This window comes from Lepidochelys kempii, chromosome 28 (assembly GCF_965140285.1).
Source record: "Lepidochelys kempii isolate rLepKem1 chromosome 28, rLepKem1.hap1, whole genome shotgun sequence".
NCBI lineage: Eukaryota > Metazoa > Chordata > Testudines > Cheloniidae > Lepidochelys > Lepidochelys kempii.
Window position 1 is genome coordinate 6,716,855 of NC_136407.1, and position 25,840 is coordinate 6,742,694.

Here is a 25,840-nt window from a genome sequence, read left to right on the forward strand (position 1 = left end):
GAAGAATGGCTCAAGTGTGGGCATCTCCCTCACATACTCCGCAGTCAAGACCAACGCAAAGAATTCATTTAGCTTCTCCGCAACGGCCTCATCCTTTTTGAGTGCTTCTGCAGCACCTGCAGCAGCCACAGATTGTTTGGTCTTCTTCCTGCTTCTGAGGTACTTCCCTCTTTTTTTTTTGCTGTTAGTTTGTGTCTTTTGCTCGTTGCTCTTCAAATTCTCTTTTGGTCTCCCTAATTATACGTTTACATGTGACATGCTAGAGTTTATTCACCTTTCTATTTCCCTCCGTAGGATTTGACTTTCAGTTTTTAAACGATGCCTTTTTGCCTCTAATCGCTTCTTTTACTTTGTTGTTTAGCCATGGTGGCACTTTTTGGGTCCTCTTATGATATTTTTTTAATTTGGGGCTCTACGTTTAGTCTGAGTCTTTGCAGGCATTTCTCTTTTGGGACGGCACCTTCTCATTTCCTTGGCACTATTAGCCCGGCTGGGCAGGGATGCAGCCCCACGCTCTGGGTGTCCCTAAACCCCTGAGTGCCAGACGCTGGGAGTGGCCGAGGCGGGATGGACCATTGGATCATGGCCCTGCCCCGTCCGCTCCCCCGGGGGCGCCCGGCTCTGGCCGCTGCCGGAAGACAGGACGCTGGGCTGGACGCCCCTTTGGCTCTGACCCAGCCTGGCCCCACCCTTTGGGGGTCCCGGGACCAGCGGCTCCAAGAGGCCTCGTTGCCCCCCCCGCCCGTACCTGTCCAGCTGACGCTGTAGCACAGCTCCCTGTGCAGGGCGCGGACGCCCCCCAGCACCGCCTGGGCCGAGCGCAGCAGGGAGACAGGGCCACCCTCCGCCCCGGGGCGCTGGAAGTAGTGCAGCACCGCCATGGCGGGGTCCTGGGGGGGGGGGAAGAACAGGGTCAGTGTCCAGCCAGAGGGCAGCCCCCCACTGCGTCCCCCCACAGCGCCCACAGAGACCCCCCACAGCGCCCCCCACACAGCGCCCGCCCACTGTAACCCCCACAGGACCCCTACACAGCCACACAGTGCCCCCCACTGCACCCCCCCACTCTAACCCCATATACCCCCCCCTGCACCCCCCCCACTCTAACCCCATATACCCAACCACTGCACCCCCCCCCACTCTAACCCCATATACCCCCCCACAGCGACCCCCCACTGCACCCCCCCCACTCTAACCCCATATACCCCCCCACAGCACCCCCCCCACTCTAACCCCATATACCCCCCCACAGCGACCCCCCACTGCACCCCCCCACTCTAACCCCATATACCCCCCCACAGCGACCCCCCACTGCACCCCCCCCACTCTAACCCCATATGCCCCCCCACAGCGACCCCCCACTGCACCCCCCCACTCTAACCCCATATACCCCCCCACAGCGACCCCCCCACTCTAACCCCATATACCCCCCCCACAGCGACCCCCCACTGCACCCCCCCCACCAGCCCCACGGTGACCCCCACAGCGCCCCCCCATCCCGGCCCTGTCCCCACGCCGCCCCGCGGCTCTGGGGCGGGCCAGGGAAGGAGGGGTGCGGGGGGGGGGGGTCGGGGCAGCGGCGCCTCAGAGCCCCGCCCCCGAGCCCGCGCTCCAACCGGCGCTAACGGTTGCAAACCGTCGCTCGCTCGCGCGCCCCCACGTGCAGCGGCCCGGCCTCGCGGTGGGGGGGGAGTGGGGGCTCCTACGTCACCACCTCAGGTCAGACACGGCTCTTGCGCAGCAATGTGCTCCTTCGGGCGCACTGAGCATGCGCGCACACCGAGCATGCGCAGTCCCCTCGGCTGAAGCCGCCGCCCTTCCCCCTGCCCGTCCTTACCCAGCAGCTGGAGGGGGCGGGGCACAGTCAGGGCTGGGGCGGGGCGAGGCGCTGGCAGAGGGGAAAACCCGGCCCAGGCGGGGGGGGGGGGGGGGAGCAGTCACCGTGGTGGGGCTGAGCCCCCCCCCGTGTTGGCAATAATGGGGGGGGGGCAGAGGGGCTTTTTTATGACCCCTCCCCCAGAGGGCACCTCTCCGCCCGGGCTGCCCAGGGCGGGTGCTTCAAGGCCCGGGCCCCCCGCCCCCCCCGGCCAGTCACTGCCCGGGGGGCCCTGCCCCCCCCCCCAACGAGGGCCGCACCCCGCGGTGGAGATGCGGCCACCTCTGGGGTGGGGGCCGCTGTGGCTCCTGAACCACATCAGGGCCTTCTGTGACCCTGCTGCCCACCCCCGCTGCCTCGCCCAGGGCCCAGCGGCCCCCTGCCCCCGCCCCAGCTCGGGGGTGGCCAAGCCCTGCGTGGGAGCCACGGCTCAGCCCCCGTGGGCAGCGCGGCGGATCCGCCCCCGGGGGCCGAATAAAGGGACTGCAGACAACCAGCACCGGGGTCTGTCCATTGCCCGGGCCCGGGCCTCCAGCTGTTAGGACAGGGCTCATTCAACCCGCCCCCCCCGGGGCCCAGCATCCCCCTGCTGCCCTGCACCCCCTGCTGGGCCTCCGCCCCGCTCCCTCCAGCCCAGCACCCCCGGGTGCCGTCTTGGGGCCAGCCCGGCCTCTCCCCCGACGCTGGCCCCGATTCCCCTAACCTGGGAGAGGTTGAGGATGGCGGGAACCGGCCCCTCCCGTGGCTCGCCTTGGGGCTGCCGATCGGGTCCTGCATGGCTGGTTCACCGGAGCTGCTGCTTCCTGGCACGGCCCGGGGGTGATTTCCCTGGAGCTCTCCAGGACCCCCTCATGGGGCTCCGGCTCCATCCCAGGCCCAGAGCTACCCCGCATCTGCCCGGCCCGCCTGCTTTTAAACCCTTTCTCCGCCCCTGCCATGACGGATAGGGCCAGCTGCACCCCACATGGCCGAGGAAGGGGACTCAATCTTGGCTGGCCAGTTCCTGCCAATCTAACCTGGGGGGAAATCGCTGGGGGATCACGTATGGTGATCAATTAGACCCACAGCATGTGAGCAAGGACCAGCCAGCCCCAGGAGATAACGGTGAATAACCGTACGGCCAGTGCAACCGCTTGGCTGACCGGTGCAACACCGTTCAGCGTTCCAGGATATCCATCCTTAACTGATCATGTCCCGTGTGGGGCCGTGCCTAAAGCTTTACTGAAGCCCCAGGATATTAGATTTACTGCACTCCCCTCAGCTGAAAAGCCAGTTACTTCCTCAAAGAAGGAAATCGGTTTAGTGTGGGACGATCATATGCAAGAACAATAAAGTCCAGACCAGTAATGTATATATACACATGTGGTGCTTTAATCAGGCCAATTTCACAAAGCTGAAAACAATTATGAGCCAAATCAGCTGGAAGGAAGAATTTAATCCCAAAAATGTCAGCCACAATCCTCCACTTGAGGAAGAAGGCTGTGCTTTTAAAACCAAACCAAACCAACAATCTGGTTTAGAAAAGCGAAGACAGTGGTAAAAAAATACAAAATAAAAAAAAAAAAGATAAGAAAGGGGAAGTTGATAGCAAGGAATATAAATCAGAAGTTAGGAATTGTAGAAAACTGATAAGGGAAGACAAGGGACACAAGGAGAAATCTGTGGCTAGCAGAGTTAAGGACAAAATATATTAGTGGGGGAAACAATCCTGACCAATGTATTGGCCCATTAGTAGATGGGACTGGTAGATTTATCAATAATAATGCAGAAAAGGCAGACATGTTCAATAAATATTCTTGTTCCATATTGGGGGTGGGGGTGGGGGGGTGGAGATGAGCCAGTCTCATCATACAGTGGTGATAATACACTTTCCTTTCTAATAGCAACTCTGGAGGATGTTACAAAGAATTTACTGAAGTTAGACATTTGAAAAATCAGCAGGTCCAGATAACTTGCATCCAAGAGTTTTAAAAGAGCTGGCGGAAGGGCTCCTTGGACCATTAATGTTGATTTTCAATAGGTCTTGGCACACTGGGGAAGTTCCAAAAGTCTGGAAGAAAGCTGATGTGCCAATTTACAAAAGGATAAATGGGATGCCTTGGGTAATTTATAGGCCTCTCAGCCCAACATGGATCCCGGACAAGATAATGGAGTGGCTGATAGGGGACTCGATGAATAAAGTACTAAAGGAGGTCAATGTAATTAATGTCAATCAACATGGGTTTATGGAAAACAGATCCGTCAATCTAACTTGGTATCTTTTTTGCGGAGAGGACAAGTTTAGTTGAGAAAGGTAATAGCATTAGGACAATAGACAGACTTGTGTACAGTGTCTGAGAGGTGATTTTGCCTCTGCATTTGGCCCTGGTGCGACCGCTGCTGGAATCCCGTGTACGGTTCTGGGCCCACGAGACAAGACAGATGTTGGTAAGTTGCAGAGGGGTCAGAGAAGAGCCACAGGAATGATGAAAGGCTCAGACACCCTGCCTGAGAGCGAGAGACTCAAAGAGGCTCAAGGAATGAGTTGATCACAGTCCATAAGTACCTACATGGGTGCCACGGTGGCAGGGGTCTGGTGCTCTGGAGCAGTCCCAGGGAGGACCCCTTCAGGATGCCAGCCTGCCCCCTTAGGGGCTCTCGCTGTCACGAAGGGAAGCCACTTGGCTTCACCACCTCCTGGGATCAAACCTCAGAGCCTTCAGCCCCCCAGCTGCTCAAATCCAGCTGGCATCCTGGAGAGGGGTGGCCATCCCTGGGCATTAGTTGCTAGGTATCAAATATCCAGGCAATTAGAGCGACCATGATCTTCTTGGACTCCCATGGCCATGGGGCCCAGACCCCACACAGCCAGCCGCCTGTTACCCCTGTATCTCTGCAGACAGTGAATAACCTTTCCCCACCACCTTGCTATCCATGCACCACACAGGGGAAACTGAGGCACACACACTATTCATACAAAATATTATGGAAAATCCCCACTCCGTCACAATAGGGAACAGATATTTAATAATGGGCTTCTCAATCTTGCAGGGAATGGTCTGACACCACCCAATGGCTGGCAGTTGAGACTGGACGAATTCAGACTGGAAAGAAGGCGGCAGTTGTGAACAGTGGGAGTAATTAGCCATGAAAACAGGTTCCCAGCCGTCGGGGTGGATTCTCCATCCCTGGCCATTTTTCAAACAAGACTGGACGTAGTTCTAAGAGCTCTGCTCTGGGAAGGGGTTGGGGCCGACGGGCCGTTCTCCAGCCTGCGGGATACTGGGGGTCAGACGAGACATTCACAATGGTCCCCTCTGGCCTTCGAAGCGCTGGAGCTATGAAGGTCTGTGACGATGTGACGCAGCAGGGAGCGGGGAGAGTTGACCTGGGAATGTGCCCTGGGGAGGGGAGACCTGAGAGCCTGTCCCCTGAGCCAGGAGGGGGAGGGGGAGGTGACCCCTCTGCCCGGGAATGTGAACAGGGGCTGCTGCAGGGAACCGGCGGGGTGGGTTTAGTTTCAGTTTGGGGCTGGGGGGAGGAACACAGGGAACCCCAGGGCTGGGGTCTAAGCTCCCTGCTCCCCCAGAAGGACGTGACTGAGGGGTCCTGGGGGTACCCACAAGCTCTGTTGTGGACTGTGTTCCTGTTGTCCAATAAACCTTCTGTTTTACTGGCTGGCTGAGAGTCTCAGTGGATCCCAGGAAGAGGGGTGCAGGGCCTGGACTCCCCCACATTCCATGACAGCTGGTGGCAGCGGTGGGATGTTCTGCACCCCGTGAACGGCGCTTCCTGCAGTAAGTGACTGGGGAGCAGTAAAACGAAGGGGGATTGACAGGGACCAGGCGTGCTGAAGATTCAGAGAGAGACGGTTTCGGGGGGCAGTTAACCCCTGGGAATGCGTGACCAGAGAGAAGGACTTTTGCAGTAACAGGGTCCCCCGGGGGATTGCAGCGAGCGGTCCCAGGGGCGGAGGAGTCTGCAGCTCGACCCTGCCAAAGAGGTGGTGACCTCAAGAAGGACTGGCACACGAGGGGCTTTTCCTGGAAACCGTGGGAAGCTGCCCGGCCTGCGAGTGGCCAGCAGGGAGATGTACGCTAAACGCCTGAAGAGCGACCTGGTGGAGCTGTGCAGGCAGAGGGGGCTGCGCATCGGGAGGTCCACCAAGGAACAGCTGATTGCCCAGTTGGAGGAGAGGGATCGCTTGGATGACCCGATCCCTGTCCCTGAGGGAAGGCGCCCGGCAGACGCAGCGTGGGGGCCTGACCGGGCTGGGAGGGGTCAGACTGCTGCCGAGGACATCCCGAGACCCTCCCTACCTATGCCCGGGGAAGGGGTTGGGGGAAGCCCAGCGAATACCGAGGGCACCCTGACCCCGGCAGCCAGCAGGGGATACTCCCGGCGGAGCTCCCCATCCCTGGAGCGGAGGCGGCTGGAATGGGAGAGGGAGATGAAAATGAGGGAGCTGGAGGATCATGAAAAACAACGTCAACATGAGGAGAAACAACATCCACATGAACAGGAGGAGAAGGAGAGGGAGCGTCAGGAGAAGGAGAGGGAGCGTCAGGAGAAGGAGAGGGAGCGTCAGGAGAAGGAGAAACAAAGACAGCATGAACTGGAGCTGGCCAGGCTGAGGAGCAGTGGGGCCCCGGCTGCGGTGCGTGAGGGGGACCCAAGACTGCAAGGAACTTTGATAAGTCCTTCCTGGCCCAGCGGAAGGAGGGGGAGGACATAGATAGCTTCCTGACGGCCTTTGAGAATGCCTGCGAGATGCACAGGGTTGACCCTGCAGACAGGCTCCAGTTCCTCACCCCCTTACTGGACCCCAAAGCCGTGGAGGTGTACAGCCGAATGACAGGGGCGGAGGCAGGGGACTATGAACTGTTCAAGCAGGCCCTGCTCCGTGAGTTTGGGCTGACCCCCGAGATGTACCGGAGAAGGTTCCGGAGTCAGCGTAAAACGCCTGAGGTCACCTACCTACAACTGGCCAACCGGATGCAGGGATGTGCCCGCAAGTGGACAGCTGGGGCCCGAGCTAAAGAGGACCTGCTTGACCTAATCGTACTGGAGCAGCTGTATGATCAGTGCCCTTCCGACCTGAGGCTGTGGCTGGGGGACAAAAAGCTCGAGAACCCCCAGCACGCAGGGCAGCTGGCCGACGAGTTTGTGAACAGTCGGTCAGGGGGTAGCCGGGAGGAGTCCCAAAAGAACAGGCCCCCCCGATGCAGAGAGAGGGTCACCAGGGGGCCTCCCAGCGGGGAAATAGGGAGAACCCCCTCCCAAGGGGAACGCCTGGCGTCGGGCCCCTCCGACCCGCTCGAGGGGACCAACGTGACCTGAGCTGCTATCACTGTGGCCAGAGAGGCCACGTACGGTCCCAGTGCCCCGGGCTCAGGGACAAACTGAGCAGACCCAACCTACCCAGGGTTAACTGGGTAGGGACTCAGCTGGACGAGGGGCAGACGACCCAGGGAAGGGGGGCTGCCAGTTTATCACCTGCGCAGGAGGGTCTGGACTCAGGGTGCTCAGTTTACAGGGTGGGCGCGGGGCTGTCCCTCCGGAGAGAGTGCCTTGTTCCCCTGGAGGTGGATGGGAGGAAGGTCAATGGATACTGGGATACGGGCGCGGAGGTGACGCTGGCCCGGCCCGAGGTGGTGGCCCCAGATCGGGTGGTGCCCAACACCTACCTGACCCTGACAGGGGTGGGTGGGACCCCATTTAAGGTGCCCGTGGCAAGGGTACACCTGAAATGGGGGGCCAAGGAGGGCCCCAAGGATGTGGGGGTACACCACCATTTGCCCACTGAGGTTTTGATGGGGGGAGACCTAGAGGACTGGCCAAGCAAGCCCCAGACCGCCCTGGTTGTGACGCGTAGCCAGAGCCGGCGAGGGGCACTGCGCCCTGACCTCGGGGAGGGTATCACACCGGAGGCGCAGGACCCTACCCTGGTGGGGAGGGAGGGCCGAGGGGCACGGCTCAGAGAGGCGGAGGCCTCAGACCTGGCCAGCGAGAGGGAACCGGGCCCCATCCCTTCCCCAGCCGCTGAGTTCCAGGCCGAGTTGAGGAAAGATCCCTCCTTGCGGAAGCTCAGGGACCTGGCCGACCTTGGTGTGGGACGGACCATGAGGAGAGGCTGCCAGGAGAGGTTCCTGTGGGAGAAGGGGTTCCTGTACCGAGAATGGGCTCCCACAAGGGAAGTAGAGTCCTGTGGGATCAGGAGGCAGCTGGGGGTCCCCCAGAAGTATCGCTGCAGGCTCCTGTCCCTGGCCCATGACATCCCCCTCGCAGGGCACCAGGGAATCCGGCGCACCCGGCAGAGGTTGCTACAGAACTTTTACTGGCCCGGGGTCTTTACCACGGTCCGGCAGTATTGCCGATCCTGTGACCCCTGTCAGAGGGTGGGGAAGGCCCGGGACAAGGGGAAAGCGGCTTTGAGGCCTTTGCCCATCATAGAGGAGCCTTTCCAGAAGGTGGCCATGGACATCGTGGGGCCTCTCAGCAGGACGACCCGGTCGGGGAAGAAATACATTCTGGGGGTGGTAGATTTTGCCACCCGCTACCCCGAGGCAGTGCCCTTAGCTTCCATTGAAGCAGACACCGTGGCCGACGCGCTCCTGACCATTTTCAGCCGAGTGGGGTTCCCCAAGGAAGTCTTGACAGACCAAGGCTCCAACTTCATGTCGGCCCTGCTCCGGTGCTTGTGGGAGAAATGTGGGGTCCGGCACGACTGGGCCTCAGCTTATCACCCCCAGTCCAACGGGCTGGTGGAGAGGTTCAACGGGACGCTAAAGATGATGCTGAAAACCTTTATGGACCAGCACCCGCAGGACTGGGACAAGTCCTTACCGCACCTGCTGTTCGCGTACAGGGAGGTGCCCCAGGAGTCGACCGGATTTTCGCCTTTCGAACTGTTGGGAACACTGGGGCATGGCCACTAGGTAACTCGAGGGGATGGAAGACGATGAAGCCCCCTCGCACTAGGCCCCAGTGTCCTTGCCCCCCCCCCCCCCCGCCTGGAGGCCCACACAGCAGTTATGCTGAGAATCTGCAACAGTATGCTGCAGAGTCAGACCGCCTGAAACTAAGCAAGGCCAAACAGGGGAGATATGGAAGAACAATGCTGAATAAAGCAGCTTTATGTATAGCTTAACAAATGATACAGAGAATCAGGGAACTAGCTGGGAACTGGATTGGCTGGCTAGATGGATACTTGGAGCAGCTTGCTATTGGATAAGTATGCTGGGAAAAAGGATGTATAAAAGCCTGTGTAACTTCCTGCTCTGTTGTGCAGGATTTGAGATTTTATTCTCCCTGTACCTTTTTGAAGCTTCAAATAAACTTTTCTGCTTCTCCACCCCGTTGTGATTATTGGGTGAAGCACACCGGGTAACGAACCAACTCAAGCTGTTGTTCAGCCTCTCGGCACTGGGTGCCGGCAACAGCTTTTGGCGTCCCTGGGTGGGCTCGAGGCTGCAATTTAGCCTTGCCCGGACCCCTCCTGGAGGTCAAGGATTGCGGCGAGAACCGACGCCCAGCGCGCACCGGTGAGTTCATCGGGGGCCTCGGAGGAGACGCGATTTGATCGACCCCAGAGGGCACAACGGTGCAACGCACTCATATAGTGGAGAAGCTGTTGTGGACCACGGTGAAGAACCAGTTCCTTGGATAAGGTAGGATCCTTTAAAATCCGGATTATATGCTCTGTTGGAACCTGGGGACGCCCAGAGTTACCCTGTAGGTATGGGACAGGGACAGAGCTCAGAGGTTAGGGCACGGTGAACGCCCCTAGAGTGCATTCTAGCAAACTGGAAGGTATTTGGTGCGGATCCGATGACTAAGAGCCAATTAAAACGATTCTGTACAGTTGACTGGCCTCAATATCAACTAGAGGACCAGGAGTGGTGGCCACCAGGAGGGTCAATTAATTACAACACGATCCTTCAGTTACTCCTGTTCTGTCAGAGAACAAGGAAATGGAATGAACATATGTATGCGCATTTGTTTCTGACTTTATGTACTCGACCAGATATTTTACAGCGCTGTAATCTGACTCCAACTGGTTCGGTAGCAGCTAATGTTAGTCCCCAGACCCCCACCCCCACTGTAATGGCAGAGCCGGTGTCCCCTTCGGCCCCTACACCCACACCTTGTAAGTCCCCAATGGTTGGCCTATACCCCTTAATCACTGAAACTAAAGTCGCCCGGTCTGGATCAGACAGGCGTCCGGCCACGACTATGCAGGTTTATACTCATGTGCCCTTTAATCCTGTGGATTTGGCTGCTTTCAAAGCACAGGCAGGAGAGTTTTCCACCAACCCAAGCAGGTTTATATCAGTCTTTAAGGGGTGCCTCAGTAGTCACAAGCTGGACTGGGATGATTGTAACGTCCTCCTGCGAACCCTATTGTCTGAGGTTGAAAGACAACAGGTTGTGTCCAAGGCAAGGGAGGAGGCACAGAGACGGTACGACCAGGATCGTATTAATGTCCCTGACCCGGATGCACAAGTCCCCCGAGCAGACCCCAGGTGGGATCCAAATGATCATGGGGATATGACCCACCTTACCTCCTATAAGGAGTTGCTTTTGCATGGACTCCGTCACTTGGCTGTCCGACATAATAATTGGGCAAAGCCATATGAAGTAATGCAGGATTTAAAAGAAAGCCCAGGGGCCTTTCTACAGCGTATTCGGGACACCGTTCGACAGAACACTAATGCAGACCCCGATGATCAGGCAACTGAGTCAATTATTAAGGGAATTTTTACAAGCAGAGCAGCCCCTGATATTAAGAGAAAGTTACAGAAAAAGGAGGATTTAATGGGTATGACCATGGCACAAATTTTAGAGACTGCAAACCGAGCTTATAGTCTGAGAGAGACAGAGAAGGAGAGAAAGCAAGTGAGATTGATGGTAACAGCGGTACAGGCCGGCACTAAGAGAAGTGGCCGGGGAGGAAGGGGCCGTGGACGCGACCGTCCGGGCCTGCAGGAGAGACGACTGGGTCGCAACCAGTGTGCCCTGTGTCGACAGGAGGGACACTGGAAAAATGAGTGCCCAAAGAGGAAAGAAAAGGGGGGTGCCCCTATGATGGCGATGGTGGAGCAGGAATAGGGGTGTCAGGGGAGACGGACCACCCTACCCCCGGAACCCCGAGTAAAGATGCGGGTGGGAAGCTCAGAAATAGATTTTTTAGTGGACTCTGGAGCGGCCCGAACTGCCGTAAATCAGCCTCTTCAGTTGCCAGTAGCAGATTCCCTTACTGTGGTGGGAGCCACAGGCAGGGACACCAAGTGCCCAGTGTATGCCCCAGCGGAATGTGCTTTGGGAGACAGGACTATATCCCACAAGCTGGTATACCTCCCTGAGTGTCCAACGCCTCTGCTGGGACGGGATCTACTTTGTCGCCTCGGTGCCACCCTGCATTTTACTGAGGACGAAATAACCCTTACCTTACCCCCTGAGAATGCCTGGATCATGACCCTTGCAGTTGAGCCCTCAGCCATGCAAGCCCCAGAATGGAGCCCGTGGGAAGACCAGGTGTACCCCCTCGTGTGGGCATCAGGGATTCCAGGAAAGGCCACCCACCAGACCCCTATTACTATTCAGCTCATACCAGGGAAAGGCCCAGTGCAAGTAAAACAGTATCCAATCAAGAGGGAAGCCAGAGAAGGTTTACAGGAAACTATAGATCGATTCCTAATGTATGGTATTCTCCGGGAATGTCAGTCAGCCTGGAACACTCCCATTCTACCCGTACAGAAGCCTGATGGCACGTATCGGCTGGTACAGGACCTAAGGGCAGTCAATGAACGGGTTAAGACTCTGCACCCTCTTGTCCCTAACCCGTACACCTTATTGGCTTCTATAGGGGGACAGTATACCCATTTTTCAGTCCTTGATCTGAAAGATGCTTTCTTTACCATCCCAGTTGCCACCCCATCACAGGAGATCTTCTCCTTCGAGTGGGAGGACCGAAAAAGGGTTAAAAAGCAACTTTGCTGGACAGTGTTGGCCCAGGGATTTAAAAACTCTCCCACCCTTTTTGGCCAGGCTCTGGCCAGGGACCTACAGGAGTGGGATAATGAGGAGGCCCTCCTTCTGCAGTATGTAGATGATTTGTTAATTGCCACTGTGGGCCAAAAACCCTGTCTTAAAGCCACCGTGAGCCTCCTGAATTTTATTGGACTCCGGGGATATCGTGTAGCATGGAGTAAGGCTCAAATTGCCCTCCCAGAGGTACGGTACCTCGGGTTTCACATACGGCAAGGGGAGCGTCAGCTTTCAAGCAAAAGAAAGGAAGCTATTTGTCAAGTTCCTACCCCAAGTAACCGTAAGCGGCTCAGGGCATTTCTGGGTATGGCAGGCTTTTGCAGGATATGGATCCCAGAGTTTGGACTGTGGGCTAAACCCCTGTACGACTGTGTAAAAGGAGCAGATCATGACCCCTTCTATTGGACCCCAGAGGCTGACAGGGCATTTAAAATCCTGAAAAGAAAATTGATGGAAGCCCCGGCTCTGGGCCTGCCGGATCTCTCTAAGCCGTTTCAGTTGTATGTACATGAACGAAGGGGGGTGGCGCTAGGAGTGCTTACACAGCTGTTAGGAGCATGGAAGCGTCCTGTGGCTTATTTTTCGAAGCAACTGGATCAGGTTGCAAAGGGTTGGCCGGCATGTTTACGGGCGGTCGCAGCTACTGCCCTAGTGCTTGAGGAAGCCGAGAAGCTAACATTGGGAGGGGTTATGCAAATCTATACTCCCCATATGGTCCGAGCCTTATTGGCTGCAAAGGGAGGGCTTTGGCTCACCCAGGCTCGGATTGCTCGGTACCAGGCTAAGCTGTTAGAGAACTCTGAAGTCACCTTACAGCCTTGCCCCTCCCTTAACCCAGCCACCCTCTTGCCAGAAACAGAGGAACAGGAACATGACTGTTTAGAGATCATAGATGTCCAGTACTCCAGCCGTCCGGATTTATGTACCCCTCCCATATGCAGATTATGAGTGGTACACGGATGGTAGCAGTACTGTAATAGATGGGCAAAGGAGGGCGGGTTATGCTGTTGTGACGCTCCATGACACTGTGGAAGCTGATGGTTTGCCTGCTGGGACCTCTGCCCAGCTTGCCGAACTAATAGCCCTGACCCGTGCACTTGAACTGTCAAAAGGAAAGCGGGTCAACATTTTTACTGATTCAAAGTATGCTTTTGGGGTGCTGCATGCTCATGCTGGCCTATGGAAGCAAAGGGGAATGCTGACAGCCCAAGGCTCCTCAGTCAAGTACGGGCCCCAAATCCTCCGGCTCCTAGAAGCTGTACAACTCCCCTCGGAAGTAGCGGTCGTACACTGTAAAGCCCATCAAAGGGAGGATCAAGATGTGGCCAGAGGTAACGCCCGGGCAGATAGAGAGGCTAAGCATGCTGCCACCCTGCCATCCCCTCAGGCTGAGAATGCCCATATGCATGCCCTTATCCCATCAGGAGGGGAGCTTCCAACCCCTCAGTACTCTGGGGAGGAGAGACAGCTAACTGACAAACTCGGTCTCCGGGAAAAGGAGGGATGGCTCCATTCCCCAGAAGGGAAGGTCCTCTTACCAAAGGGCCTAATCCGGCTAGTGCTGCAGAAACTACATCAAACCACTCATGCTGGCAGGGAAGCACTTATCCAGCTAATGGGAAAATACTTTATCACTTCCGGACTCCGACCCCTGGCTGCCTAGGTACAAGCGGACTGCTTAGTCTGCCAAAAGAATAACCCCCGACCGGGACATCCTGTGCCACCAGTTGCCCTGGAACCCACTCCGGGCCCCGGACAAGTGTGGCAAATAGACTTTACTGAGTTTCCCCGGACCCCAGGGTTCAAATATCTCCTTGTCATAGTGGATCGGTTCGGCAGATGGCCAGAAGCCTTCCCATGCCGTAACTGCACTGCCAGGACAGTGGCCCTCAAGTTTGTTAAGGAGATCATTCCTCGCTTTGGACTCCCCCTGTGGATGGAATCTGACAACGGGACACACTTCACGTCAAAAATCATCCAAAGCATCTCACATGCCTTACTGGTCCCCTGGAAACTCCATACGCCCTGGAGACCGCAAGCCAGTGGGGTAGTGGAGCGTATCAATCAGACCCTTAAACGGCATCTCTCAAAAGTGTGCCAAGAAGCCTCACTGCGATGGCCTGATGCTTTGCCCCTCGTCCTACTCCGTACCCGCGTTCTCCCAAAGGGTAGATTAGGGCTCAGTCCCTTTGAAATTATGTTTGGAAGGGCATGGCCTATGAATGGCACCCCGGTTCTGTCAGGGGAATGGGAGTTGGGTAATGTTTTTTGGTCACAGTATATGTGTTCCCTGTCTGCTGTTCTCTTGTCTCTTCACAGGTAAACCAAGGATTCCCAGCCTGTCCCCTTGGACTCTCCCGTTCACTCCTTACAGCCCGGTGACTCTGTGCTTGTTCGCACCTGGAAAGACGAGCCTCTCCAGGAAAAGTGGAAAGGACTCTATACCATCCTGCTGGTCTCCCATACAGTGGCAAAGATCAAGGGACACAAGAACTGGATCCATCACTCTCGTCTGAAGGCAGTACCCGCCCCCTCGTCAGCAGAACAGTGGACCGTCCAACCTGCTGACTCCTCATCTAGTGACGATCTCGGGCTAAAGCTACTGTTTAAAAGACACAAATAGCGGGCACCTTAACGCTAAAATGGGCCCACCCAGGTACTGGAGACCCTGGGTTGGGAAGACTCTGGTGATAATTAATTGGGTAACATTGTTATTCTCTGTATTGGTATTTCCAAACTGTGCATATCGGGAGCATAACTCCTTTGTTTTGCTTGCACACCGTGTTGCTACTTTAACAAACCAGACTGATTGCTGGGTGTGTGCTCCGGCTCCACTGTCCCCAAAACGGGAATGCCCCTTGACATGCTGCCCTTGACCCTAGCAGAATTAGCCACCACCAAAGAGCAGGAAAGAACGGACTCACCGTTCTGGAACAAGACCTCTTTACAGCCAGCCACCTATCAGGACCAGGAGTATTCAGTTGCAGTACTCACTGAGGGAGTGTTATGTTTTACCCAAAACCAATCTGATCCCTATGGGCGTCTGTCACGGAGTCCCTGGGCGATGCTCTGGAACTGCTCCCCATGAAGCCAGTCAGGACTCTGGGGCAGTCGCCTTTCTGGGAGCAGCCTGTCTGCAGGACACACAGCTCACCCGGCTTCCACCTTCCTGGGTCTGACCTCGGAGCATTCAGCATCCTCTGCCCCTCCCTGCGCTTCCCACAGCGAGTCCGCTCAGGTGGGGCTCCTGGGGAAGCCAGAGGGTCCGGCACCCCAACTTCGCATTCAGACGTGACTCTCAGCCATCCAGTAAAACAGAAGGTTTATTAGACGACAGGAACATGGTCTAAAACAGAGCTTGCAGGTGCAGAGACCGGGACCCCTCAGCTGGGTCCATTTTGGGGGCAGTGAGCCAGACAACCACATCTGCACTTCACTCCATGTCCCAGCCAGCCCCCAACTGAAACTCCCTCCAGCCCCTCCTCCTCTGGGCTTTGTCCCTTTCCCGGCCAGGTGGTCACCTGATTCCTTTGTTCTCCAACCCTTTAGCTCTCACCTCGCAGGGGGGAAGGGCCCAGGCCATCAGTTGCCAGGAAACAGGGTGTCGGCCATTCTCTGTGTCCAGACTCCTGCACACACCTGCCCTCTAGGGCTCTGCCATGATCATACACCCTTACCCCACCACCTAGATACTTAAGAACTGCCTAGGGGAAACTGAGGCACCCCCACACTATTCAGAGGAAACATTAAGAAGAGTCCCACTTCGTCACAAGGGGAAACTGAGGCACCCCCACAATATTCGGAGGAAACATTCAGAACAGGCCCACTTCGTCACATCTCTCCCCCCTTCGAGATCGAACTGAGCGGGGTCACTTTACCCGGTGACCTGGGGAAGTTCGAAGCCACCAATGTTCCCATGGATGCCCCAGCATCTCTCCCATTCCTTGGTAGGAGTTACACCAGGCCCTTCCAGTTTCACGCCCTCCCTTAGGTCGGGGGTGGTCGATAGCACTAGCAGGCTGCATGTGGGAAGGTTTCTGCAGCCCATGCCCTTTGGCCACCCCAAAACCCCAGGGGGTCAAACTGGGATCGGGTCTCCTCCCAGAGCTCCAGTCTGGAGGGCTGCAATTCGGGCTCTCTTGGTTAAGGGCCCCCATCTTGACCTGGGCCACATACTGTTCACTTACAGAACTAGCATGGAGACATCCCTTTCTCCACAACCTTGTCTCCCCAACAAGCTGGCCAAACACAGCCACTTGGTTATAGGACGGTATACCTTTCTTAACAGCTTTCACTCCATCTGAGACCTTCTCAAAGCTCTCCACACTGGGTCTTTCAACAGGAAAGTCAGTGGATCCATTCACAACAGAAAATTTCTGGCTGTTAGGAACTGAAACTTTCTTGATTAAATCATTTTCACACCCTTCAGTTGCAGTAAACTGCTTGCAAAGACTCCATGAGGATTCCTTTCCCTAGGGCTTTTCTATGCAACAATTCACCCCTCCCAGAAATTCTGCTCTTACCCTCTTTACCTAGGGCTTGCTCTAGGGGAACACTTTCCTGAGCAACAACAGACTCTTTCTGGGTCTCCCTTACATCCAGAATCACCTCTGGCCCATCCGGCGGATTCCTACACAATCCCCTTTCAGGCAAACTTACAGACTTCCTAGAGAAAAGGTTAGAAGCATTCTCCTTCCCTTTGCCACACACAAGCTCAGGAATCTTTTCCTCCTTGCTACAGGTTTCCACACCCTCAGTAGGTAACACAATCACATCACCTTCCTGCTCTCCTTGTGCCCTGGCTAGGATCTCACCCTGATTAGACAGAGTTGCTCCACCCTTTCCAACAACACACTAGCAACAGGCAAAATACAAGCACCAGAATTGTCTGGTCTCGGGGATTTTACATAGACCCTAACTGGATGCGACCTAGTTACAGGGCCATTCTCCCGAGCAGACAGAAACTTAGGACCCTGCCCTTCCTGGGCTTTAGCTGAATCCAGAACCAGCTCTGAGACAACTGCACGACCCTCAACCATCACAGGCTGAAAGGCCCCTTCTGTCTGCTCCCCAGACCAAGAAGAGCCGGACACACTTTCTCCTTTACCAGACACACAGGTTGGGATCTCATTCCCTTTGTCCCAGCACACAAGGCTGGTCACAGACAACTGCTTGGAGATCAGGGTAGCTCCCTCCATAGGCAAGTCAATACCCCTGACAGACATAGGCATGTTTCCTTCACTGTCCCAATTCTCCACCCAGCTAACAGGTAAGGTCCAGGGACTCTCATCTTCCACTCTCCTCGCCTTCCCACCCTGCTGACTGGACACAGCCATCAGATCACAAGGCTGCCTAGGCTCATCCAAACTTTCCTTACCAAGCACCTTGCCACTCCCCACAGATCCCCTGCCCTGCCTGTGTCTCCCCCCACTCAGCTGGGGTCTCAGCTCCCACTGTGCTCAGCGCTGCCCTTGCTGTCCCAGTGGGAGCAGGCCACTGCTTTCCTCAATGCATCAGAGCCAGGGAGAGTCCCCACTCTTGTGTGCAAGGGGGCAGGGAGCATCTCTCTGTCCCATCCAGCCCCAGGGGTCTGGTTACAGGCAGGCAGGTATCCTGAGCCTAGCGGCTCCTCCCTGCTGCCAGCCAGGTCATCTGCATTTTCACTGACCATTTCCCTCTCCGCCGATTGGTTCCCTGGATTCAAATTCAAACCCTTGGCAGTTACAGGAACAGGGCCTGGATCGTGTCCCAAAGAGACACAGTCACCCCACAACAGGGTCTCGCAGCTGGTGTCCTGGGGCACCCCAACGACCAGCCAGCCCCACTCCTCCTGGGTCTGCACAGGGATCTGGGCCATAGGCAGGGCGAGGGGCTTCGTCCTGGGACCCTCACCCAGCTCACACAGCCCCTCAGCATCTGAGGCTGCACCACCCAGGGTCTGACACCAGTTCTCTCTGTCCCAGGATCTCGCCACCCCAGGAATGTCTCCCCATTCACCATCACCTTCCGCTCCCACTGGGGGTCCGAGGGGCCTGGCCCCAGGAAACTCCACCCAGACATATAGGTTGGGGTCAGGAGTGGGAGCCTGTCCACCTCCCCACCCATCTGGCTGACGGAGTCTACGGCCTTGGGACCCAGCAAGGGAGCTAGACACCGGGGCTTTTCCGCAGGGTCCCCCGGTTCAAATCTCCAGCCTGCTCAAAGGCAGTGAGGTGGGCATCCACCCCCCCCTCCTTAACTAGGGGCAGCAATTTAGTCTCGAGGTTCCCTGCGGAACTGGCCCCCCGGGGTCTATCCCCACTCACCCCTGGGGGGTCCCCTAGGCCTCTCCACCCCACCACCGCCAGTTCATGCTGCTGCTGCTTCTGCAGCTCTTTCTCGGACTCTCGCTGTCTCTCACAGTCCTCTTGCTCCCTCGGACTCAGCTCCAATCCCGTCCGTCTCGATCCCCCGATGGGGAACCCGATCGTGAAGAGCCCCGTCTGGTCGGGGACAGGAGTCTTGGGGGTGCCTGGCTCCCACTCCAGCTGCTCCCAGATCCTGCGATAGCCCCATTTGGGGTCAGGAATCTGTTCCTTAGAGCGATCATCCTCCTCCAGCTGCACGATGAACTCTGCTTCGGTGAACTTTCCAACGCTCAACCCTCTCTTTCTGCACAGGGTTACAATGTCCTTCTTAAGGAGACGGGGACAGGCCATCACTCCGCTCCTCCCAAGTTGTTGTGGACTCACAGGCCCGTGTGTTCTCAGCTCCCCACGGTTTCCAGGGAGAACCCCTAGTGTGCCAGCCCTTCTCGAGGTCACCCCCTCTTTGCCAGGGTCGAGCGGCAGACTGCTCCACCCCTTGGACTGGTAGCTGCAATCCCCAGGGGAACCCTGTTACTGCAAAAGTCCTTCTCTCTCCCCGCGCCAAGCTGCAGGCTCCTCCGCCCCTGAGACTGCTCACTGCAGTCCCCAGGGGGACCCCATTACTGCACAGTCCTTCTCGCTGGTCACACACTCCCAGGGGTTAACCGCCCCCCGAAACCGCTCCTCTCTAAGCCTTCAGCAGGCCTGGTCCTCGGCGATCCCCCTTCGTGTTACTGCTCCCCAGTCACTTACTGCAGGAAGCGCCATCCACGGGGTGCAGTACATCCCACCGCTGCCACCAGTTGTCACGGAGTCCCTGGGATGCTCTGGAACTGCTCCCCATGAAGCCAGGCAGGACTCTGGGGCAGTCGCCTTTCTGGGAGCAGCCTGTCTGCAGGACACACAGCTCACACGGCTTCCACCTTCCTGGGTCTGACCTCGAGCATTCAGCATCCTCTGCCCCTCCCTGCGCTTCCCACAGCGAGTCCGCTCAGGTGGGCTCCTGGGGAAGCCAGAGGGTCCGGCACCCCAACTTCGCATTCAGACGTGACTCTCAGGCCATCCAGTAAAACAGAAGGTTTATTAGACGACAGGAACATGGTCTAAAACAGAGCTTGCAGGTGCAGAGAACGGGACCCCTCAGCTGGGTCCATTTTGGGGCAGTGAGCCAGACAACCACATCTGCACTTCACTCCATGTCCCAGCCAGCCCCAACTGAAACTCCCCCAGCCCCTCCTCCTCTGGGCTTTGTCCCTTTCCCGGCCAGGAGGTCACCTGATTCCTTTGTTCTCCAACCCTTTAGCTCTCACCTTGCAGGGGGGAAGGGCCCAGGCCATCAGTTGCCAGGAAACAGGGTGTCGGCCATTCTCTGTGTCCAGACCCCTGCACACACCTGCCCTCTAGGGCTCTGCAATGATCATACACCCTTACCCCACCACCTAGATACTTAAGAACTGCCTAGGGAAACTGAGGCACCCCACACTATTCAGAGGAAACATTAAGAAGAGTCCCACTTCGTCACAAGGGGAAACTGAGGCACCCCCACAATATTTGGAGGAAACATTAAGAACAGGCCCACTTCGTCACAGCGTCCTGTGGGAAAAAGCTCCTGTGTTATTACACAGTGGGCTGATGGGTATTAAATAAAGACCAACAGGGGAGGCCAACGGTGTGGGTGTAATGGTTCCTCCCCTTTTAGGGAAACACTTACAAATAATCTTACCACAAAAAAAGGGGTTTGGAAATGTAACTTGCCGTCCAGTTAATATCTCCAATGTAGCAAGCCAATGGTGGGTTTGTAGTGGTCCCGATGGCGAGTGTAATTTGAACGGCACAATTAGAAATGCCCCCACTTGTACCCAATCAGGAGGATGGGATGCCCCCTTAGGGGCATATAAACTGTTTGGAAAAGCAGCCTTAAATATCCCAGGAATCCCCTTAAGAAACAGTCCTTATTGGGCCCTACAGGGTCACTATTTTGTATGTGGCCGAAAGGCTTACAAGGTGCTGCCAGCCAACTGGACAGGTAGCTGTTATATAGCTCATGGAGTTCCTCATCTTTCCATAACTGCCACACTGCCCAAAGGAAAGATTAGAAATGCCCGAGACACCTCTGTTGAGTCACGAGAAAAGACCCTGCGGCGACTGACTAAGGCATTGGCGGGCAATATGAAGAATCCCCTCACAACCGAGAAGCTGGTCGGGTGCTCTGTACTGGGAATAGCGCCACTGTTTACCGGGCCAGCCCTGGCATGCATAGGCCGCTATACTGTAAGGCTGCAGATGGTACTTGAGAAGGTGGCCTTAGAGTTAGAGGACTCGGTTAGTGATTTAGGGTCAGCAGTAAAAACATTAAATGAAGAGGTTCAGCAGCTCAGGACGTTTTCCCTCCAAAACAGGCTGGCTTTGGACTATCTCTTGGCATCCCAAGGAGGGGTTTGTGCCCTCGTCGGGCCCCGATGTTGTGTATATGTAAATGATAGCAGTTATGAGATCTATGAAAAGGTGGTACAGGCTGAGGCCCAGGCCCGAGCTGGAGCACAGGTTGCCTATACTGCCCCAGAGAACGACTGGTTGCAAACCTTGTTTTCAGGCTGGGGTTTGTCGTCTCGGCTTGGTGGTTTATTTAGCCTGCTATTGAAACTTCTCTTTCCTGTACTGCTTGTATTACTGGTATTATGCTGTGCGGTATCATGTGTCAGGGCCCTTTTGCAAAAGTGAATAAGTCATTCTCTTCAGGGCTATCACAAAGTGCTTATGCAAAGTCCTATTGTAAAGAAATAAGTAGCCCAAGTGAGAAAACTCAGAGCCAAGGCTGTTGAGTGTTCTCAAAGGGGGGAGTTGTTGGGGACACTGGGGCATGGCCACTAGGTAACTCGAGGGGATGGAAGACGATGAAGCCCCCTCGCACTAGGCCCGTGTCCTTGCCCCCCCCCTCGCCCCGCCTGGAGGCACTCGCAGCAGCTCTGCGTACTAGGCCCAAGTGTCCTTGGCCCCCCGCCTGGAGGCACACACAGCAGTTATGCTGAGAATCTGCAACAGTATGCTGCAGAGTCAGACTGCCTGAAACTAAACAAGGCCAAACAGGGGAGATATGGAAGAACAATGCTGAATAAAGCAGCTTTATGTAGAGTTTAACAAATGATACAGAGAATCAGGGAACTAGCTGGGAACTGGATTGGCTGGCTAGATGGATACTTGGAGCAGCTTGCTATTGGATAAGTATGCTGGGAAAAAGGATGTATAAAAGCCTGTGTAACTTCCTGCTCTGTTGTGCAGGATTTGAGATTTTATTCTCCCTGGACCTTTTTGAAGCTTCAAATAAACTTTTCTGCTTCTCCACCCCGTTGTGATTATTGGGTGTAGCACACCGGGTAACGAACCAACTCAAGCTGTTGTTCAGCCTCTCGGCACTGGGTGCCGGCAACAGAACTGTTATATGGCAGGAGGGTGAGGGGCCCCCTGGACCTAATGAGAGACGAATTGGAGGGGAAGGCCACTCCCGATGGAGAGTCAGTGGTGGAGAATGTCCTGATCTTCCGAGAGAGACTGGCTGAACTCATGGGCCTGGCCAGGGAGAATCTGGCCAGAGCCCAGAGGAAGCAGAAGGTCTGGTATGACCGCACGGCACGGGCCCGTGCCTACGCCACCGGGGATCCGGTGATGGTTCTCATCCCCGTGAGAAAGAACAAACTACAGGGCACTGGGAGGGCCCTTTCAAGATCGTCAAGCAGCTCAGTGAGGTAAACTATGTGGTGGAGCTGTCGAACCGGGCGCACCACCGCCGGGTGTACCATGTGAATATGATGAAGCCATATTATGCCAGGGGGAATGTGGTGTTGGCCGTGTGTGGACAGTGGGAGGAGCAGGGAGATGACCCTTTAGTAGATCTATTCCCTGGGACCAGAGCTGGTTTCCCCCTGGAAACAATTCCCCTCTCGGATCAGCTAACCCCTGCCCAGCAAGCTGAGGTCAGGGGGGTGCTGCATCCATCCCGACAGCTGTTTTCCAACCAGCCTGGACGCACTAATCTGACTGTCCACCGGGTGCAGACCGGGTCGCACCCGCCGATAAGATGCTCCCCGTTCCGAGTCACAGGGAAAACTGCTCAGGACCTGGAAAGAGAGGTCCGGGACATGCTGGCTTTGGGGGTGATCCAGCCATCTGCCAGCCCTTGGGCCTCGCCGGTGGTGCTGGTCCCCAAAAAGGACGGGTCGGTCCGGTTCTGTGTGGACTATCGGAAGCTCAATGCCATCACTGTATCTGATGCCTACCCCATGCCCAGGCCGGACGAGCTCCTAGACAAGCTGGGAGGAGCTCGGTACCTTACCACCATGGACCTTACAAAGGGCTACTGGCAAGTGCCGCTGGATGCAGATGCCCGACTGAAATCGGCCTTTATCACCCCTCTGGGGCTCTATGAGTTCCTGACCCTGCCTTTCGGCCTCAAGGGAGCACCGGCCACCTTCCAGCGCCTGGTGGACCAGCTCCTGAGGGGGATGGAGAGTTTTGCCGTGGCGTATATTGATGACATCTGTGTCTTTAGCCAGACCTGGGAGGACCACATGTCCCAGGTTAGACAAGTGCTGGACCGACTCCAGGGGGCTGGGCTGACTGTAAAAGCGGAGAAGTGCAAGGTGGGGATGGCGGAAGTATCTTACCTGGGCCATCGGGTGGGGAGCGGCCGCCTAAAGCCGGAACCAGCCAAGGTGGAGGTGATCAGAGACTGGCCCGCTCCCCACACCAAAAAGCAGGTCCAAGCCTTTATTGGGATGGCAGGATACTACCGAAGATTTGTGCCCCACTTTAGCGCCATCGCCACCCCCATCACGGAGCTATACAAGAAGGGGAAGCCAGACAAGGTGGTCTGGACCGAACAGTGCCAGGTGGCTTTCCGGGCGCTGAAGAAGGCTCTGGTCAGTGGCCCAGTTCTGGCAAACCCAGACTTTGACAAGCCCTTTGTGGTGTTCACCGACGCCTCCGACATGGGACTGGGGGCGGTGTTAATGCAGGAAGATGAAAAGGGGGAGAGACACCCCATCGTGTACCTGAGCAAGAAGTTGCTACCCCGGGAGCAACACTACGCGGCCATCGAGAAGGGAGTGCCTGGCCATGGTGTGGGCCCTCAAGAAACTAGAGCCCTATCTCTTCGGGCGACACTTCACCGTCTACACCGACCACTCTCCCCTGACCTGGCTGCACCCGATGAAAGGAGCCAACGCCAAGCTCCTGAGATGGAGCCTGCTCCTGCAGGATTACGACATGGACGTGGTCCACGTGAAGGGAAGGGCCAACCTGATAGCGGATGCGCTGTCCCGGAGAGGGGGCCCCGAACTTCCCAAGGTCACTGGTCACAGTGACCCCGCTCAGTTCAGTCTCAAAGGGGGGAGAGATGTGACGATGTGACTCAGCAGGGAGGGGGGAGTGTTGACCTGGGAATGTGCCCTGGGGAGGGGAGACCTGAGAGCCTGTCACCTGAGCCAGGAGGGGGAGGGGGGCTGACCCCTCTGCCCGGGAATGTGGACCGAGGCTGCAGCAGGGAACCTGCTGGGTGGGTTTAGTTTCAGTTTGGGGCTGGGGGGAGGAACACAGGGAACCCCAGGGCTGGGGTCTAAGCTCCCTGCTCCCCAGAAGGACGTGATTGAGGGGTCCTGGGGGTACCCACAAGCTCTCTTGTGGACTGTGTTCCTGTTGTCCAATAAACCTTCTGTTTTACTGGCTGGCTGAGAGTCTCAGTGGATCCCAGGAAGAGGGGTGCAGGCCCCGGACTCCCCCACACTCCGTGACACCCAGCCCGGGGCTTCCCCCAGCTCTGCCGGGTGCCCCTCACTCCCGACCCGCAGCCCCTGCTAGCCCAGCCCTGGGCTCCCCCAGCTCTGCTGGGTGCCCCTCACTCCCGACCCGCACCCCTGCTAGCCCACCCCTGGGCTCCCCCCCGGCTCTGCTGGGTGCCCCTCACTCCCGACCCGCAGCCCCTGCTAGCCCAGCCCTGGGCTCCCCCAGCTCTGCTGGGTGCCCCTCACTCCCGACCCGCACCCCTGCTAGCCCACCCCTGGGCTCCCCCCCGGCTCTGCTGGGTGCCCCTCACTCCCGACCCGCAGCCCCTGCTAGCCCAGCCCTGGGCTCCCTCCCAGCTCTGCCGGGTGCCCCTCACTCCCGACCCGCAGCCCCTGCTAGCCCAGCCCTGGGCCTCCCCCGCCCACCTCTGCGGGGTGCCCCTCACTCCCGACCCGCAGCCCCTGCTAGCCCTGGGCTCCCCCCCAGCTCTGCCGGGTGCCCCTCACTCCCGACCCGCAGCCCCTGCTAGCCCAGGCCTGGGCTGCCCCCCAGCTCTGCCGGGTGCCCCTCACTCCCGACTCGCAGCCCCTCCTAGCCCAGCCCTGGGCTGCCCCCCAGCTCTGCCGGGTGCCCCTCACTCCAGACGCGCAGCCCCTGCTAGCCCAGCCCTGGGCCCCCCCCAGCTCTGCCGGGTGCCCCTCACTCCCGACCCGCAGCCCCTGCTAGCCCAGGCCTACCCCCCAGCTCTGCTGGGTGCCCCTCACTCCCGATCCGCAGCCCCTGCTAGCCCAGCCCTGGGCTCCCCCCAGCTCTGACGGGTGCCCCTCACTCCCGACCCGCAGCCCCTGCTAGCCCTGGGCTCCCCCAACTCTGCCGGGTGCCCCTCACTCCCGACCCGCAGCCCCTGCTAGCCCTGGGCTCCCCCCAGCTCTGCCGGGTGCCCCTCACTCCCGACCCGCAGCCCCCGCTAGCCCAGCCCTTTGCCTCCCCCCAGCTCTGCCGGGTGCCCCTCACTCCCGAACCGCAGCCCCTGCTAGCCCAGCCCTGGGCCTCCCCCCCAGCTCTGCCGGGTGCCCCTCACTCCCGACCCGCAGCCCCTGCTAGCCCAGCCCTGCCCCCCAGCTCTGCCGGGTGCCCCTCACTCCCGACCCGCAGCCCCTGCTAGCCCAGGCCTGCCCCCCAGCTCTGCCGGGTGCCCCTCACTCCCGACCCGCAGCCCTGCTAGCCCAGCCCTGCCCCCCAGCTCTGCCGGGTGCCCCTCACTCCCGATCCGCAGCCCCTGCTAGCCCAGCCCTGGGCCCCCCCAGCTCTGCCGGGTGCCCCTCACTCCCGACCCGCACCCCTGCTAGCCCTGGGCTCCCCCAACTCTGCCGGGTGCCCCTCACTCCCGACCCGCAGCCCCTGCTAGCCCTGGGCTCCCCCCAGCTCTGCAGGGTGCCCCTCACTCCCGACCCGTAGCCCCCGCTAGCCCAGCCCTGCCCCCCAGCTCTGCCGGGTGCCCCTCACTCCCGACCCGCAGCCCCCGCTAGCCCAGCCCTGGGATCCCCCCAGCTCTGCCGGGTGCCCCTCACTCCCGACCCGCAACCCCTGCTAGTCCAGCCCTGGGCTCCCCAGCTCTGCCGGGTGCCCCTCACTCCCGACCCGCAGCCCCTGCTAGCCCAACCCTGCCCCCCAGCTCTGCCGGGTGCCCCTCACTCCCGACCCACAGCCCCTGCTAGCCCAGCCCTGGCCCAGCCCTGGGCTCCCCATAGCTCTGCCGGGTGCCCCTCACTCCCGACCCGCAGCCCCTGCTAGCCCTGGGCTCCCCCCAGCT

At 57.8% G+C, this 25,840-nt stretch overlaps 2 protein-coding genes across 4 annotated transcripts in view; one reads left to right on the forward strand and one right to left on the reverse strand.

The window, feature by feature from the left end:
• LOC140904193 (phosphoribosylformylglycinamidine synthase-like) overlaps positions 1-1,788 on the reverse strand; it is a 31,445-nt gene extending 29,657 nt beyond the window's left edge. For 2 of the 3 annotated variants that reach the window (XM_078850895.1, XM_078850893.1), the window contains exons 1-2: positions 1,634-1,752; positions 749-890 (exon numbers count right to left, since the gene is read on the reverse strand). In XM_078850895.1, coding sequence (XP_078707021.1) covers positions 749-881 — 133 coding nt within the window. In that variant the 5' untranslated portion in view covers positions 882-890; positions 1,634-1,752. Of the gene's footprint in view, positions 1-748; positions 891-1,633 lie in introns of all 3 variants that reach the window. The other variant, XM_078850894.1, reaches the window with a different exon arrangement.
• A 2,885-nt stretch (positions 1,789-4,673) lies between these two features.
• Positions 4,674-25,840, forward strand: part of LOC140904154 (phosphoribosylformylglycinamidine synthase) — a 54,467-nt gene continuing 33,300 nt past the window's right edge. The window contains 1 exon segment of the mRNA XM_078850820.1: positions 4,674-4,754. Within this exon segment, the coding sequence (XP_078706946.1) occupies positions 4,674-4,754 (81 nt within the window).